Below are 18999 nucleotides of genomic sequence, written 5' to 3'. Positions count from 1 at the left end.
GCAGGCACCGATATGCACGCCATCCCAGGTGCCACAGGACAAAGGGCTATACTACACCTCACGTTTCTCTCACATTTCCCCTATGATCAGTCAGTACAACTCTCCTACTGAAACCTTTTCATCCACTTGATTTAGGGAAGTCAAGACTTGTCAGTGGGTCTTTTTTGCCTTGAGTAAATTAGATTACTGCATCTCATTTTGTCATTGATTTATAATGCTACTCTAATGTGTGATGAAGGCCAAAAGCCCCTGCCACATACGTTAGGATCAGAGAAATAATGTAGTCCTGTGTCAGAGCTGTCAGTCACAGTTTAATTTCTGCCATTATATAGCTTGAGGTTATAGCAGTGTACATGCTGTAAGCGATAGTATTTACCAGCCTCTCTGTGTGTGTGCATGAGCGATTGGGAGTGGAGAGTTAGTGCATGTGGGGGTCTGTTTTGTTTTCATTGACTCCCTGGTCTATTGTGTGTTCAGGCCTGCTGGCTGCCTCTGCACATTTTGTTAACATTTTGTTCGTCTAAACTAGATTGTTGCCCTGAATCCAAGCGGTCAATGTGACAAATAAAAGGCACCACAGAAATGTTTCAAACGGAAATATTGGTTAGTGGTTTGTTGACTTTTCCTTGCTGTTGTTATTCTTTAGGTTGCTCAATCATGTGTTGTCACCCACTGACTGAACATTAGAGGCAATATGTTAACTTAGACTAGGTAATGAGTAAAGACTTTTTCCATAATGAGTCACATTGGGGAAAAAAACTCCTCCTTTTCAAAAATAAGTGATGACTCAAATAGTGACAGTGTGGAAGCAAAGTTTTTGTGGAATTGATACCATCACATTGTCATATCACTCCTCACATCCAGCAGTGTTTGTTTATATATTCTCTCTGTTATTGATGTTTCTGACAGTATCCTGAATATTGCATAACTGGTGTCCCTGTCTGGGTTCATACTGAAGTTGAGAATGCTGTTCCTTCTAAGGTGACAGTGACTGGGCACAGTGTCTCAGGTAATGGAAACCTCAGGAGCTGCTGTCTGCTGGCTGTCAGTCGTTTGTCTACCAACCTCTCTCTGTCCACCTCACCTCCGGCCCCACGCGGCCTCTCACTGTCCACCTGTCTCTTCCTTTACAGTGAGCCTACCTGGAGAAATGTTTGGAAAAGGAAGTGTGCAACGTTCTTAGCAGAGGTAGAATGACTTGAGGGGGAGAAAGGAGAGATGAGAATGGCTTAGAGATGTCACATGGATTGTTTAACTCGGAGTCAAACTGATTAGAGAAGAAGAGAGATCTCACCATTTGCAATTCATGCTTAACCTGAAATCACCCTTGCATGTAAGGGCATGGGCCACTTAGTAGGTCTTGGAATCTCGAGGCACCTTGTGATTTAATTCTGATTCAGAGGGCTACATGTTAACCTGAGTGTGTGTGTTTGTTATCATGGCAAAATGTGGCCTTGGAGATACCTCCCACAGATAACAGGTATTACTGCTGAAGTGGTTTTGAGAACTTTGCTAGGTGTTAAATATGACTGTCTGTGGACACATTTTGTTAGCACAATAGCATTACAACCCTGCAAGACGCAGTTACCAAACTTCTTGTGTGTGGTTTAGGTCAAAATGAAGCCAGCATTTGAAGATGAGTGTTAGTCAGTACTGAGTACCAAGTACTTATGTAATAATACAGTGATCCCATTGCAAGATGGTCTCTAGTTCTCACTGTGTGACCACTTGCTACTTTTAAAACATACTTGCATTAATGTTGATTAATACAATAGTAGTTACAGTTGTAGTAATAGTAATAGTGGTAGCTTTAAGGTGTAAAAATTAAATGCGGTTGTGGTTTTCCCAAAATATTTTAGTTTAGTTAAATAGGACTTGCATAACTGGCCATTTTCTAGGTTTTCCATTCAACTTTGAGCAAGCTTCCATACACTAACTTTTAAGGCAGCTCTTTGTACTCCCTTTATGACCAAGGTTTTAGTGCTCAGACATTCATCAGGTAAAATTCTATGCAAGAACTTTGCAGTGATTTTTACCTGCTGAGATCAGTGTTGTAGGCATGATGGTCTACAATTCACCATTTGAATATAAACAGGTCAGAGAAATGTAGATGAACTGTGCTGACTGAAAGTAGATCACCATACTTGATGAACTGAGGAACTGAACAGCATGGCAGCCTGCCCGCCGTGCTGTAAACGAAACCTTGTGCTCAGCCGAGCTTGCACTGCTGCTGTCCAGATTGATGGTAATTTTGACCTGGTGGATACAGAGGGAACGTAGACTGTGTACCACCTGGGTTATCTTTCCCCTGCTGCATCTACAAGAACCAATTAATTCCACAGGGGTACTGATTGAGCCAGGGTAGTTGATTAGACTAGTTACTTCACACAGTGCAGAGATATGGTACAGCATTTTGAAAGCTGCTACTGTTTAACTAAAGTTTAACTTTGTCGATAGGTAGCCTGCTAGTCTGAATATTGACAGATCAACTTAAAGGCTGCAGAAGATGAAACATGCAGAGAGAGATTTTATGCACATCTTGTTTCATCTTCTAAGATCACAGTAATGATTTTATTTTCCCAATCAGTATCTCTTAAACAAAATCAGTTTAATAAACTATAATGTTTATTCATGACGACTGCATGGCTAAATAAATTATTATCTAGCAGAAGGCTCCACATATAGCATGTGAGCAAACAGGAATTAAAAGTGAAAGCGTCAGCTTTAATTGTGGCATACAAAACCATACAGAATACAATTACACATTCAGATTCAGTCTCTGCATTTAACCCATCCTAGTTTTAGGAACAATCGGCAGCTACTGTGCAACGCCCACGGACCAACTCCACTTCTAAGCCAGTGCCTTGGTCAAGGGCGCTGACTGGAGAATTGACCTAAGATATATGTTTTACATGGTGGGGGAAATGGAGCACCTGGAGGAAATCCACACAGGCTAGGCTTTGGCGGTATCTATTTTTTCATACCTTCATGCCTTCTGGCATTATACTGGGGTATATGGTATTATGGTGGTATTTGTGGACAACTTGTGGAAAACAGCTCAACTGACTGTACTCCACTGTACTGTAGTACTCCTCAACGTTGGCAGAGTTGCAGAGTTACAGCTTTGTTTTTCTTCTTTTTTAGTAGTTAGTCATGCAACTTTATCCCTAGATGCCATGTTTGTCTGCTCAGCTCATGGTATATTTACGATTTATGGTCATACTGTCAGGATTTTTCTAATAGCCTGGTAATGCCTTTATATGATCTAAGCCTATTGCGGGTACATTGACAACATGCAAACTCCACACAGATTATCTGAACCAGGTATCAAACACACAGCTGTCTTGCTGTGAGGCCAAAGTGCTGCATTTCTGTGCCTCCTCTACTTACAAGAGTCCCCACTTAATGCCCTGTCATTCAGAGCTTGTCCACAGTTGGATATTATTAAAGAGAGAACCAAACTGACCCTGAATATTGAACATCAAATGATTAAATTGATGTGAAAATTTATCAGTTAGGGCTGGGGCAATCGATTCACCTCCTGGCCATTTGGGACGCTGTGCGCAACATCTTCATGTGATTCGCGTTTTAAGGACGGAGGCTGCACGCGACCAAACAACAACAATATGTCTGCAAACTACCGCCAAGCTCTGTCCGCGCACAGAAGTTAACAGAGTCCGTGGCTGTCTTCATTTGCAAGGACCTTCGACCGTACAGTGTCGTGGAAAATGAAGGTTTTAAGAAGATGGTACACACACTTGAACCATGATACGCTATACCAACACGAAAACACATGACAGAGGTCACCATCCCGAAGCTGTACACAGAGGTGAAGACAGAGGTTTATATGCACAAGTGAGCTATTATGGTGCTGCTAATGTTTTATTTTCAGATGTTTTATTGCCCAAAGATGTGAAGTAACGTACCACATGTGTTATGGGCATGAAAATAAATATTTAATAATTGCCAACAGGTACTCTTAATTATTTGTGTATTTCTACTTCTTACTGAATCGATATTGAAGAATTTAAATCAATATCGAATCGAATCGAAATCGAATCGAATCGAAACCTAAAGAATCGAAATCGAATTGAATCGTGAGGTTCTTAACAATACCCAGCCCTATTAAAAACGTGCCAAAATCTTACCAGGAAAACTAATGAATGGCAAAATGTCAGCAGTCAGACGAGGCTAGAATTTGGCATATCATTTCTGAACTAGCTCTACTGGTTTAGCTAAATCGAATACTAACGTTAGCTGTTCATTTTCTATACCAAGCAGACATGAAGTCTACCTGCACTGTACTTTGGCTTTGCAAGTCTCTGCACCTTTTCTCCTGCAGCCTGTACTTTGTCATGGTGGCACTGAGTTTGGGAGGTATCAAAGTATCACAGTGTATGAGGGTATTTAGAAATCTCGAAGGTTTGATTTTCAACATAGGCAACAGAAGAATTATTTGGAGGTAAAAAATAAATAATTTGTTGGTCATTACTGCTTTGTAGAAACTTTCATGTCATGAAGACTCATTAACAACCCCTGGTCTGCTTTGCATAGGCTCACCTGGGGCCAAGATTAAGGGCCCTTTTATGTAAAACTCTTATTAATTATTAATAATATTAATTATCTGCATCTTCTGATTTACACAAACATCTCAAACATTTTTTGTTTTTTAGGGTTGAGAAGAATTGTTTCTCACTTTTTTCTATATTGAAATGATAAACACAATTTCATTAAGTGACAGTTAATTCCGATTAAAAAAACAGGATACAGTACATCCCTAATAAAAGGAAAATTTGAGAAAGACAATTGTTCTTTCCTTGGTGAAACAGACAGGCCTATTGCCAGTTAAATACAGAGGTCTTCCTCCAAATTGACAGCCTGAGATGGGAAAAATATGAAGTACAAGCACAAAAAGTGGGCAATAATGAATCTGAACAAAATCGTGTTTGTTTTCAATGAAACCTCCACAGGATATCTTTATTGCCACATTAGTGGTTTGGCCCATTCTGTCTCTGTCTGTCTGTGTGACTGTGTGGCCTAGTAGATTACCTTACACTCTGATTCATCGGGTTCATTGACAGGCCCACAGCCGCAAGCCAAAGCCCCATGTTACTTATTAAAGGCATGTATCTCTTTCCTCTCTTTACTTTAACTGCAAACAGTGAGACAGTTAAACAGAGAGACCACCTAACTACCTTGATTTATGTGTAACTTGTTTTGTGCAGTTATGGATGCGTTTTATACTGTATCATACGGTGGCTAACAAGGGCAAATGCGCGGCATATACAGAAACACACTGCAAATCCAGAAGCATGCTGCATATAGGAAAACAAATGCAAAAGGAAAACCCAGCATATACAGAAATGTGCGGCAAATAAGAAAACAAATGCAAAAAGAAAATGCTATATATCCAATCATACAATGGAAGTGCTCCAGGCCTCTAGGGGCAGTGCTGAGCATCCACCCAAGAGACAGACAACAGACGTTTCAACGTATGGTATGGAGCAGATGAGGGAGAGAGTGAGAAGAAGATTGTCATGGTTGGAGGACAGTTGGAGTTGGGAGAGGCCACATAAAAAACTACATATTCTTTTTTTTTTTTTTCTTTCTTTCTTTCTTTCTTTTTTTAATGGCCTTAATCTTTTACAGTATTATGAAAGAGCAAAAAAAAAAAGAAAGAAAGATCTGAATCAGTCTGACCATCCAAATGCTTCCAAAACAACTAGTAGCATCTTAGCTTCCTTTAAAAAAAAAAAGCTCTGATAAACCCACTGTATACTACCTGCTCAGTGCCTAACAGCGATTTTTTTGGCATCTCGTGATATCAGCTAGTAGAAAAAGTTTGTACAACAGTCATTCGTGATGTGTAAATTAACCTTTTTGTTTGTAGACAGCTATAGTAATGCTATAGTCTGAATTTTAGGATGGCCCTTCACTGGGTGATTGAGTGCATAGTTTTAATTATGGGGAGCGAGGAGGAGCTTGGCTATTCTGACAAGGACACAAGCTCCCCTGAAAGCCTGCTTTGAGACACTGGGGGGGCGCTCTAAAACATTGTTCAGTTACAGTTATATTTTAATTTCTGCACATCACAGTTCCTGAAATATCTGAAATATCATAATAGTAAAAATGATGTCAGTGTGGTGTTTTAATTTGGAAATTCTGAGCAGCTGTCTCCACTAATAAACACTTGCTGTGTGTGCTGTTAGTTGTGTGTGAGTCTGACACGCAGTAAATGGAACTTTCGGTCCTAATTCCATTTTCCCCTCATTGTAGAAATCGACTGACAGACAGGAAACAACAGGGGCGGTGAAACAGAGACAGAAAGACAGGGGAAGGGACGGCTGCAAACCATAGAACAGCTGTTTGTACATGCCACTTTCCCATGTCAAAATGTTTTCACTTAAGAACTCTTTGCATTAGTTTTCATTCATAAAGATCAGATTCAGATATTAATATTTGCTGAAGAATTTTTAAACAAATGTTTGACTTTGTGATGTGTGATTCTAGAAGGGGTGTGGATGTGTGGATTTACAAATTTTGTTGTCCTTTTTTTTTCTCTGATTATTCTTTGATTTTGAAACAGTAACCTTATATTGTTATTTAGTCTCTATAAAATGTTATTGACAGTATTACATCTGTTGTAGGAACAGTTAAATGCTTTTCGCAGTAACCCTGCAATTGAGGCTGCCGTGCACTTCCATGTATGTGCATGCATATAATATGTTTTAGTGCGGTGTTCACCAGAAAACAGGGCAACCCTGAAACCCACTGTGTATATTAAGTGCAAGCACAGGCTTTGATTGGCTGTGTGTGAAATGTATACATGGGATGTTATTGGTTTACCTGTAGCCTACATCCTGGAAAGCTGATCTTAGTTAATCTGCATATAGGTTAATGTTCAAGCTGTGCGGTCAATGCAGTTTCATCCCGTCAGTTATGGAATGGTGATTGAGGTGTGTGTGTGTGTGTGTGTGTGTGTGTGTGTGTGTGTGTGTGTGTGTGTGTGTGTGTGTGTTACAGACATGTTTCAGGTCCCTGCTTCTGAATGGTCTGTAAAACTGGACCAAAGTTATCTTAGGAGTTTTTTCTCTTGCACAAAACAATGCTTTTTAGTTTACATATTAACACAAATGTACCCAAAGCTAAAACCAAATGGATAAAATCACGAGATGATTCAGCTGCATGTCAGGATTACACTAATTTTCCAGGTGATGGTTACATCTCTTGCGCAAATATTCACTGCACAGTGTCAGTTAGCTGCTTGAGAGTAATGGATGAACAATTGGTGAACAAGTAAATCCAACTACTTAAGACAAGCTGTACTACCCACGATGCTGGACTGCCAGTTAGATGCCTCAGTACTGGCAGACTGTTATGAAGTGTTTTGACGTGCGTCAAACTGCCTTAATGCTCCCACTCTGAACCTGTATCGATTTTGGACCGTCAAATGAGGATTAGAGTTGTTTATGTGCAGCTGCTGTAAGTGTTTTGAGAGTGCTAAATGGAATAAAAAAGGTGTGCTGGGAAGGAGCAAGTGCTGATTGAGCTGCAGCACCAACAGAAAACAGGTAAAAGAATAAAAGCCGATCTACAGCAGAGAGGGAGGGAGGGAGAATGGGTGTAAATATGGATGTGTGACAATGTGATATGAAAACTTTTTATTGAATCATAATGTTACTGTAAAGTTCTGTGGTGATTTGTCACTCCAGGTCTGATTTGTGTACTTTTAAATACTTAATTATATGTGCCGATTAATCATAATTGTAGGGAGGAGAGGAAGAGTGTGTGAAGTGTCGATGTGATATAAATTTTTATTACCATGAATCCCGATGTTTCTGTACAGTTCTGTGGTATACACACTGCAGACAAAAATCTGTCTCCGTGACAAACATACGATCGTCTTCTCCATGAAACGTTTATTGCGCTGCATTATTCTAAGTCACGATGAACTGTCCAGATGTTGTCTCTCCCTCTTCATCTCCTGTTGGTGTTCAGTTTGCTGTCTGCTGTGGTCTAAAATGTTCTCACTGATCTAAATTGGCAGAGTGAAAGTGCTCTATGTTGGTGTTCAGTTTGCAGTCTGTTGTGGTCTGCTGTGGTCTTAAATGTCCTCACTGATCTAAACTGTCAGTGAAACTGATGTCAGTTGTCATCAGTGCCTGCCACTACCTTAATAAAAACAATCATGAATATTGTGCACCCTTTAGTCATTATATAGACTAACTTAAAAAAAGGTGAGGCTTTTTCCCCTCAGATGACAATACTTATTAAAGAAATAAACTATTATCAATAATAACAGTACTAAAGAAATAAATACATACATATAAATAGTGACCTGTTGTTTCTGTGGTGTTGGAATTTTAAATCTGAAGCCTTATCCATGTCCACCCACAAACTGCCCTTTATATCAACATTACACCACATTTATTACTGCTTGGTTGGAAAGCATAGTATTAAAAATATGGCATTCCTCAAATTTAAGCATATTTTATGTAGAAAGATGTTTCAGAATATTGCTTGTGTCTCCAGCCTGGCTTAAAATTATAATTTTACAGACATTACATGTAACATGAAATGAAGCCATGCTTTGGACCAGCTTTCCGCTTTGTCCTTCTTGTAGCAAGTTTCCAGTGGTGTAGACGCTGAGTTTGATATCATTGTTTTGCAATGTGCAGAAAGCTCAGAAGCACAAGATTTTGAAGGATTTGTCCATATAAAACTTGTTCTCAACTGGAACTAGTTTTTGACTCCCATCCCTAATCATGTCATCAGGTCTGACAGTTTGTAGGCCATATTAGAAAGGGGTGACAAGTTTAAAAATAGAGTACATTTATTCTTATTAATGATGCTTGAATAATTTTTCCCTCCTCTCCTCAAACCTGACAGTGCTCTGCTCGTGAAAAAGAACATCCCTCATTTGACAGTACCACACTGTCAGGGTAGAGGCAGGAAATATTAAACTGTTAAAGGTGCTAACTCCTATTATGCTGACACTCCTATCAGTGTAAGATAATCCCAGGCAATCACTTATCGAGGGTGCTGACAGATAGCGGCTGTGTCAGAGGCAGTAAGGGGAGATGAGCTGTCAACCAGCTCACTGTGCACTAAGAGGACAAGCAGACCACAGATCTGTCGAAAGACACCCTACGACCCCCCTTCACCAGGCATAAGAAAGGCTTTGTGCTTCATCTTGATCATTAGCTTCAACTTTGAACATGAAGGTTTATAACTTTTAAAGGTGCAATATGAAAGAATCTGAAGCAACAGCCATGTATTAATCGCTTTCTATCGCCAATGTGTGGACGGACTGCAACGTAGTTTAAAAAATTAGACTTTCCTGGTTGCCTGTAACAGTCTGTGCACTGATTTCGATGTAAAAGACAAACTTTATGGGAAAATCCAAAGGATGTGACATTTATGCACGCTCCCAAATGTGCTTGCCTATAGTACTAACAGTGTGCAACACAAACTTAGAAATGGAGTCTGCTAACATTAACTACCATAAGAGTCCAAAACAAGGTCAAATCCAAAGCTAACATTATTGAAAAGCATGTGAAATACTGTGTGATATTGTGGTTTTAGCTGGCTAATATTGGGTAATGTTAGCTTGTTTGCAAATGTGGACCAATTGCTAGCTAGCTAATGTAGCAAAATACTGTCTTGAATGGATAACTTCAGGTAATTCATTCAGACTTCTGTTGCTGATCTGTTTGGTAGATTGGCTGGCTTGTGGTTTGCAGGTGTTTTTTTTTTGTTTGTTTGTTTTTTTTGTCAGTTTGCATTGCAGAGTGGCCATCAGGGGATCCATGCAGAGTGGCTTGTTTGCTCACTAACATTATCGCTAGCAAAATACTATCTGAGTGGATATATTAGTTGGATAGCTGCCAAATTACTTCTCTAGCAAACATGATCTATTAAACTAACTTGTACATACAAGACAGACTGTGTTGATTTTAGCCAACAATAAATTAAACAGATTACACAAAGATGTATAGCTAATTATTGCTTTATACAAGCCAAGAGTGATACAAGGCTGTGGCAGCCAACTTGGTAACTGTAACCTAAGCTAAGTTGGGGCTGGCTGACTGGCTGTGGCTTGACTCTGTGATTGGGATTGGCGGTGGTTGCTTCATGGGGTATTGGGAAACATCAAGCTAGTTAGTAACATGGAACAAATGATCCAAATAAGATATTGGAACATTACCGACACTATCATTATCCTAAATGTGATTGTGATTTATTTCCAAGCATTCAGTGATCATTGTGCATGTCATGTCCTTGTTTTGGCCGATGCCCAAGATGATGCTTGTTCATGTCTATAGAGTGCCAGCATGAGTGCAAGCAACAGGATGCTGTCTGTTGTTCACCTAACAGCCACCGCTGTTGACAAGGATTTTTTTAAGTTCTACATAGAACATTTTAATCTTTTTTTATTCCTTTTTGAAGCAACAATTATACATTAAAAGGCTCATTGTCCTGGAGCCAATTCAAAAAGAGTTATCTCAAATTGACATTACTGCATAGGAAAGCTTTGATCTATTTTGGAAAGGCAGTAATCTGGCCCTGTTTATTCAATCTGTCAAGTAGAGAGACTAGGAAGTGCTCCTTTTATGTCTGGCTGATAAATCCACCAGGCTCCTCTACTGAATGATGATTACAGAGCTGCTTGTACTGTAGGTGACATGAAAGGAAGCGATATCCCGCTATATTTAGGTGAATGCATTAATCAATAATGCATCCAGCTCTTCCAGGACCGGCTTCTTGATTATCTAGCACTCAGATGTTACCCTCTCTGGCTCTGCTGCATTCCATAGATCATCTGCAAGGAAAATCATTTACCATGCAGAGCAAATCTGCATTTGGACCTGAAGCGTGTCACACACACTTAGGATTCTTAGAAATATATAGGCCTAATACAGGATGTAATACAGTCTATTTCCTGTGGCCTAGGTGTGACGTTAAAATTGTTGAAGCATTTGATCAAGACTTGTGCTTTTTGTTTAGTTTGTGTGTGAGAGTTTCTATCTGTGTGTAGTTAGTGCATATTACAGGTTTTATCTAAATTTCTTGGCTGTTGTTACAGACCATCAATGGTACAATAATTTAATGTTGTCACCATATAAGACTTAATCTGATCATGAAGATGAACATTATTATTACAAGGTTCACATCACTCTGTTACGGGTGCACTATTGTTGTCAAAATATGAACACTGAGGAAGTTATTTTTGGTGAGCCTACCCCCCACCCACCTCAGCACCCGCTGGTGTAAGGTGGCCCTCTGTCTGAGGTCGTGGTAACCATAGCAGACCTTGGAAAGTGAAATGTGATGCGGCGGGCCCTCTGGGCTGTGTTTCTGAATCACAACTCCATAATGAGCTGGCAGAGCTCAAGCTGCATCAAAGATGCAGCACCCCAGTATCTGTTTCAACTCACGATGTACAATAGTGCAGTGTCACCTGCACGGGGGGAGTGGAGGTGGTGGGTCCAGGAGGAGAACAGAAAGACTGAAAGCTTTCTACCACCCTGCTCTACTCACACCCATACATCCTCAGATGAGCTCACACTGTAGTCTGCCTGCTACACATTTCTATTTATCCTCTCATGTCTGTGCTTTGACACTGCTAGGCCTTCCTTTAATCCAAAACACACTTTAGAAATGCTCTAAAATAACTCTAATTTTTCAAATGTAAGATGTAATACATTTAAGCATTAGCACATGCTGTGTTCAAGTAATATGAACACAGTTACTATCTAGAGTGGATAGTAATTCATTTTAATAAGTACAGAGCAGCCTATGTGCGTTGCGGAACCTGTTGCTTTTCATTTCAGCACCCATATTAATAGTTTAGAGCAGTCACACAGCTCATGCTCACTTATTTTTTCCGTGTGACTTGCGAGGTCCCAAAAATGATCTGCTGATAGTCATGTTGACATCATACCAGTGACATGACACCTCTCACTACAGTTTTAATATCTATATTTGTAGAACATCTCACAGAATTTTTTCAGTGCACTCTATTTTTCTCATTTTCTCTGGATTATATTGATGCTGAACTGACAAGACGTTCTGTGTTCTTGAAAACAAATAAGGAATTGTTAATATGTCATATTTCTTAAAGGGAGTTTGGTGTAATATTTTCCCCAGTGAGCACACAGAGCTTTATTTTAATTCCATGGAAGCCCATTTCCACCAATATGATGGGGAAAATAATGAGTTAGTATCTCAAAATACTAACAGACTTTCTCAAAATAATAATAGGAAGTGTCCGAGTCATTATTTTGGTAAAGTTTCTCATTATAATGACTTACAGGACCTTTTTTTTTCAATCACAGTGGTGGAAATGGGCTTTCATATAATTCAAACACTGTTACTATATGTTAATGTTTTTTTTTTTTTCAGAACTGCAGAAACACAAGGTAACTGATAACTGATGACTGGTGTTGGCTTGGTGCCCTACATTTTGGCCATGATGCACCCCAAAATATGTATTTATAGGCCTTGCCCTAAAAATGACTGTGACAGTATTGCAATATTGCAATAAAAAGTGTCTAAATACTGTGACAATATCTACTGTGATATTACATGTTAATATTTTTATTTTATTTTATGAAAGGTCTGGTACTGATTGCTGCATTGTTTTAGTTTTTTTTCCCACTTAACTCATGGCTGACTACTTCTATTTTATTTTATTAAAGAAAGAAAGGTAAGAAAGTAGATGCACTTTCAATTAAAAGGGAAAACTAGTATTAGGCTATACGCACAGAACATGCTGTGCACATCAGATTTATTATTTGATAAAAAAATATATATATTTGATACATTTCAAGTTGTCATTTTTCTTTGTTTTTTAATATTGTGATAAATAGTGTATTGTGGACTTGCAGTGGTTTTATTGTACCATGCGGTTTTTGTATTTTCCCTACAAAATACTGTGTTGCAGTATGAACTTCACAGGGAACAATGTTAGACGGAGTGTATTTGAAAGCAGTAGAATGCTTGGTAACATCACAACTGAGTGATTAGTTATAAGACCTGTAATGGCCAATAAATAAGTTATGGTAGCACACACAGGGGTTACTCATGCAGTTTAAGAGTGATGGGTGTCAAGGAGTGATAGTGACAGATTAAAGTAAGCCTAACTGGTAATGATTTAGATAATAAAGAGGGTAGGTAATCAGTGGCAAAAGTTAATGATTGTTTCAGATTGCACTTATTGTGGGCATTACTTGGTAAGGACTCTTTTTTATCCCCAGATATCATGTCAGCATTAGCTGCCATAAAGAAACTGGTAATCTGACTTTTCAAGTTTGTAAATTTGTTTCAAGTAGCATCACAAGTTGTATCAAAGTGCATAGTAGTAACACAATGCTGCAGGCAGAAAACCACTGCCTAAGCTGTAAATTAGCACTAGCCATTCTTGCCAACAGGGTTCAACGATTAGTGCCAGAGAATGATAATTACTGGAGCTGCATAGCTTAACAACCTGGTTTTAGTTTCTCGGAGGTCATTTTGATATGCTGTTAAGATTTCTCCGTCAGATCAGTTTACTCTTAACTGCTAATGACAGGCTTTTGTGTCAGTGGTAAAAAAAATAAAACTGGCTAACTGTGTAGCACAGTAACAAAAGACATCTCTGAAATAGTTTGTGCCTGATCATCACCTGCTGGGAATTTCATTGGATTACATTGGATTGGCAAGTGTTAGTAAGGCACACATACTGTACTTGTACTTATATAATATAGTCACCTTGCTCACAAAACTGATTATAAAAATTAAAGAAATAAAAAGGCAATAATACAGTAGGCTAAGGATTTAGTTTAGATGGTGATTTGAGTAGAAACACTTGTGCAGTTGTTTTACAACTACATCCTTATGTTCTTGAAGTATTTTACACAAAAAGGTTGTGCAAATCTAAAGTCTGTCTGGAACCAGACAAAAAAATCCAGTGCCTTTTGCATGTCAGTGTTTTTGTATTTTACATCATACAGGTGTTTTTGATCCCATGAAACTATTTTTCTTCTTATGATTGTTTCATTTAACAGTACTAAAAGTCTTCAGCCACACTAGTGGCTTTGTGCTCTGATCGGTACTGCACATGTGCAACTCTTAACACAGATGAGAAGGAAACAAGATGGCTCACGCAAATTCCACTATTAATTCTTGGAAAATTGATGTTTGCAGTCTTATGAGGTATATGATATGAGAATATGTGTATGTGTGAGCATAAGTGGTTATTTCTTCATATCTTCATACCATCCTGACATTTTACCAGGGTATATGGTAGTAGGCGGTATTTGTGTAAAACGGCTCAACATTGCCGAAGCTGATCGTTATGGCGACACTGTTCCCACAGCTGAGAAACAACACACGTGCACATAGGTGCATGCACAGAGGTGCTCTGCTCGGGCTTGAGAAGCTGCACCTTTTATTCACTGACAAACTCAAACCTACATTGTACATTTACAGTGCTGTTGCTGTACATATGCTTTCAGACTGACAACTTCACTGCTCACCTTTTCCTCCTCGCACATTCACCGTCACTCTCTGCCACCATAAATGCAAAAGTTCACTCACCACGCTATGCTTCTTGGACCCTCTTTGCTCTGACCAGTGTGTAGCCTGCCGTGTTTGCTGGCTTACATTTATTATTGGGACAACCGCCAAAATACTCCCAGGGCCAGTTAGTAACTACTAGTTATTACTCCTGTAAGCAGTATCTTACAGATGCCACATTTGTCAGCTTAGCTTTGCTGCATCACAGAGACTGAACCTGTTCCCTGCTAGTGTAAACTGTGCACTACTGTATTACAGCTTCTCACTATCAGTTTAGTAAAAAGAGAAACGTCTGTATTCAGGACGGTAATAAAAATCATACCATCAGGATTTCTTTATACTATCCAAGCCTATAAAAAAGACAATGCTGACATGCTGAAGCAGGTACAATGTTTGCCATATATGCCATATTTAATGTTTACAAATTAACACTAAGCACAAAGTACAGCTGAGGCTGATGGAATGTCATTAGTTTTGCAGGTATTGGTCATAACCTTAAATACTGGACAAATGACCAAAGTTATTTACCACTATGTATATCTATAAACAATAAAATAAATAATGTCAATCCATCTAGTTGAGATATTTCAGTGGACCGATTGACAGAGAGCTTCCTATATAAAAGTAAAAGATTCTTAAGACAGAGACAAGGTGCACTGTAAATCTGCTGTTGTCCTTTTTACATCTTTCTTAGAACACTGTCCCTTTCTCTGTTCTTCCAGGAGAGTCCTCTGGCCCTGCGTGTCCCCAGTTACCTCCAGGCACCTCCTGACTCAGGGACATCATGGGACACTCCCCCGTTCACCTCTCCACACTGCTCTTCCTCCTCCTGTCACTCCTCCTGGTCCATCCCTGTACCTCCTTCAGTCCCCAGGTTGTGGAGCGAGCATCTGGCCCTGAGCAGCAGCCTCAGTCTTCTAGTAACACTACGGGGTCAGGCAAGCGATGTTCAGGTGCTGTGGTGTGTAAACCTGGCATCATGCTGCCAGTGTGGATGCCAATCAACCCTCCAGTTGGGGAGCAGGCAGGGAGGGCAGTTGTCTACTTTGTCTCTCTCATGTACATATTCCTGGGTGTGTCCATCATCGCAGATCGCTTCATGGCATCTATTGAAGTCATTACCTCTCAGGTATTATTGTACTTCGTATTCTTAAGAAATAAAATGTGGCTATCCTTAATTAATTGCAAAACTTTGCTCCTCCATTCTTACTTCATCAGTAATAGTGTGTGTGATGATGCCATTCTACTCTCTCAGATTTTCTGAATTTTGGGAAATTCAGTATCATTTAGCATCCCACAGTGGCTGCTGGTCAGCAAGAGTCACAAATGCCTGCTTTAAGACTGACTGATAATTTTAAATTCAACTCCACAACACCTATGCCTGCAGCCAACATTACTGTCTTTCAGGGCCTGTTGTGGACCACAGTAGCCATTTCATTGTAGTGAGGCCACAATAAAAGTTGTCTTTCCTAAATACAGTGCAATAAGGGGGTTTCTGAACATTTCCTAGAACAGAAGTGCTCGCACTCCAATCACTGAAATTTTCTGATTTAAGAAAATTTCTTATAGAAATCTCAAAATCTCAAAAATGTTTGATACCAAAACGAAGCATGAGTTTTACTCAAGGACTTTATGTCTTAATGTGATATTTTGGAGGGATTTTTGACCATTTTTATCAATTCAAAGGTGGTCAAAAATGGTTAAAGTTTGTACCAAATCTGTTTAATAAATGGCATTAATCCAAAAATTGCTGCAACAAGTTATGGGATGTGACAGGTAATGTAAATGGCCATCATATACAATAATTAAACCACAACTTTCTCAGCCTTTATGCACTCTAAATTTTAAAAGAGATTAAACAGATCTTAAAGTAAGCAATATACTCTAAATCCTATCTTACTGTAGTACATCAGTTATTGGATAATGAAGTGGAATAGTGTAACATTAAAAACCATAACAATAAATTTCAAAAATAAAAATGCAAACCAACTAAACTGGCACTGGAAGCCCCTGTAAGAAGGCTGATTTACAAGTCATTGCATCACAGTATCTCTGTACCATAACTCAAGTAATCCAGGTATCAGCCTCCTGCTCACTGGGTTTGAGGCAGCCAAGAGTTTTGGTTACTTTGCTAAGCCCTTACTCAGCTTTGGTTCTCTCTGTTCAAGCCTTGGAGAAAATTAGACACCAGTGAAACTTACAGAAATATCATATATCTCTCACAACTCCTGGATTCTCCACATGTGGCATGTTGTCCATGTCAAATGCTCTAAGAACGAAGAACTAAAACTAATAAAACTGTAATTATATAATATTCAATCCTCTAAACTGCATAATATGTGATGTTTGTGTTAAATTTTTAATCTTATCATACTGTGACATTGATCACACCATCATTGGCATTTTCACAAACATCTGTCCTTGTAGGAGAGAGAGGTGACCATCACCAAACCCAACGGTGAAACGACAGTAAAGACAGTGAGAGTCTGGAATGAGACCGTGTCCAACCTCACACTCATGGCTCTGGGCTCCTCGGCGCCTGAGATCCTGCTCTCTGTTATTGAGGTACACAAGGCATCTCACATCCTTTTAACATATGAAGTCATACAAAAACTGTTTCAGTGTACTTCCAGTGGGGTTAATATTGACAATTCTTATCACATCTATAAAAATCTGCATTTCATTTTTAAAAATATCTCAACACTCCATCTGTCATTTTAAATCATTGTGAACCTTTCGGCAAATAATGACATAGAGACAACTGGTTGGGACTTTTTAACATAAAAATTTCTAAGGGATGTTATCACTCTCTAATCAGAGGGGGTGGCCCACCTCACTGAGCAACACTTGCCTCACATATCCACCCAGGATATTTAATATTTGATTAACTTTACTCAAAAATGCTTATTCTAATAGATTGTTGTTATGGATCTTGATTCTGACATTTGTGTGTTTTGTCCCTTAAATGTTGACAGGTGTGTGGGCACAACTTTGATGCAGGGGAGCTCGGTCCGGGCACCATAGTGGGCAGCGCTGCCTTCAATATGTTTGTGATAATTGGTCTGTGTGTCGGGGTGATCCCTGAAGGAGAGTCTCGCAAGATCAAACACCTGCGAGTGTTTTTTATTACGGCTTTCTGGAGTATTTTTGCCTACATTTGGCTCTACCTCATACTGGCTGTCATCTCACCTGAGGTTGTAGAGGTGGGTTTCTGATGACTGTACATAATAATAATTTGCATGTGTAGATCATGTAATGCTCATATTGCTTGTGTCATCAGGTGTGGGAGGCTGCCGTCACGCTGCTTTATTTTCCGGTGTGTGTGCTGTTGGCTTGGATCGCTGACCGTCGACTACTCTTCTACAAATACATGCACAAGCGTTACCGTGCTGACAAGAGGCATGGCATCGTGGTGGAAATGGAAGGTGACCTTGCGCCCAAAGGCATTGACGTGATCATGGATGGAAAGCTCTCAGACGGCAGCGCGTGTCCTGAAAACTCCTCCGGGGTGACCGTCTCTGTGCAGACAGGCAATGAACTAGACCAGAACAAAGATGAGGTAAGACAAGTTGCACAGGGAGGGTTCGTATAACCTTATTAGACAAATTCAAGCATTCAAGGTACCTTAACCAAAAAATTCCATATTCTCTTCATCACATCTAAACTACTGTAAATGCAATTGAAAATTCCTTTATACTCATGGCAATCAATGTATATTGCAACTTTATTTTCCCAGCTGTTCATATTAGCTTTGAATGTTTTGATACAAATTCAAGCATATTCATAATATTCAAAACAGAACAGTTATAATTGAGCACTTTCCAAACTGCCAATACTTTGTGTGCAGCCTGAAAAAAATGCTGTTGTAGACACAGGTTTTGAGATTTAAGATTTAACAATGTGATGTCTAATGTCAGGTTTGATATCTATATTGAATCAAGTAATTAGAGCGCTTTTACCCAAGTTTGAGCAAATATTCTTCTTAAAGAGGAAAGAATACTTAGTAATAGTTTTAAAAGGCAAGAAGAAAAGAAGAAGCTACAGCTTCACAGCAGGGAATGTCGACGCACTGTTGGATCTAATGTTTTTCAAACTTAAAAGCTATGTAACAGGAATTTAAGGGCAATGTCAGGCTTCAGGAGTCCAGTAAGATTCAATCCCAGCAGGACTCTGAATGGCTGGAGTGCAGACAGCAGGAGTCTGAACAGAAGAATGTTGATCAGTAGGAGGCTTAGCAGAAGGAGTTTCCAAAGTTTGCTTGAGAAAGGTCCTTTCATAAGTCTGCAAATTTGAAAAGTTTTGTCCCCAGACACACCAATACTTTTGCCATTATAAACTCTGCAGTCTGCTGTCGAATCTTACCTCACCCAGCCTATGTAGTCAAATGAAAACTCCTTGTAACTCCTTGTAACTTGAACTTGTAACTGCCACTACTGAACA

The 18999-nt window shown here is 39.3% G+C and overlaps 1 protein-coding gene across 2 annotated transcripts in view; it reads left to right on the top strand.

Moving 5' to 3' along the window:
- slc8a2a (solute carrier family 8 member 2a) overlaps nt 1–18999 on the top strand; it is a 34414-nt gene that overhangs the window by 4528 nt on the left and 10887 nt on the right. The window contains exons 1-5 of one of the 2 annotated variants that reach the window (XM_084730595.1): nt 7355–7571; nt 15282–15688; nt 16987–17124; nt 17535–17762; nt 17840–18118. In XM_084730595.1, coding sequence (XP_084586721.1) covers nt 15344–15688; nt 16987–17124; nt 17535–17762; nt 17840–18118 — 990 coding nt within the window. In that variant the 5' untranslated portion in view covers nt 7355–7571; nt 15282–15343. Of the gene's footprint in view, nt 1–7354; nt 7572–15281; nt 15689–16986; nt 17125–17534; nt 17763–17839; nt 18119–18999 lie in introns of those variants that run through there. The other variant, XM_084730596.1, reaches the window with a different exon arrangement.

Source organism: Lutjanus erythropterus, chromosome 11, assembly GCF_056507025.1.
Source record: "Lutjanus erythropterus isolate fLutEry1 chromosome 11, fLutEry1.hap2, whole genome shotgun sequence".
Classification (NCBI taxonomy): domain Eukaryota; kingdom Metazoa; phylum Chordata; class Actinopteri; order Lutjaniformes; family Lutjanidae; genus Lutjanus; species Lutjanus erythropterus.
The sequence above is the reverse complement of the archived record's forward strand: the minus strand, read 5'-3'. Positions and strand labels throughout refer to the sequence as shown.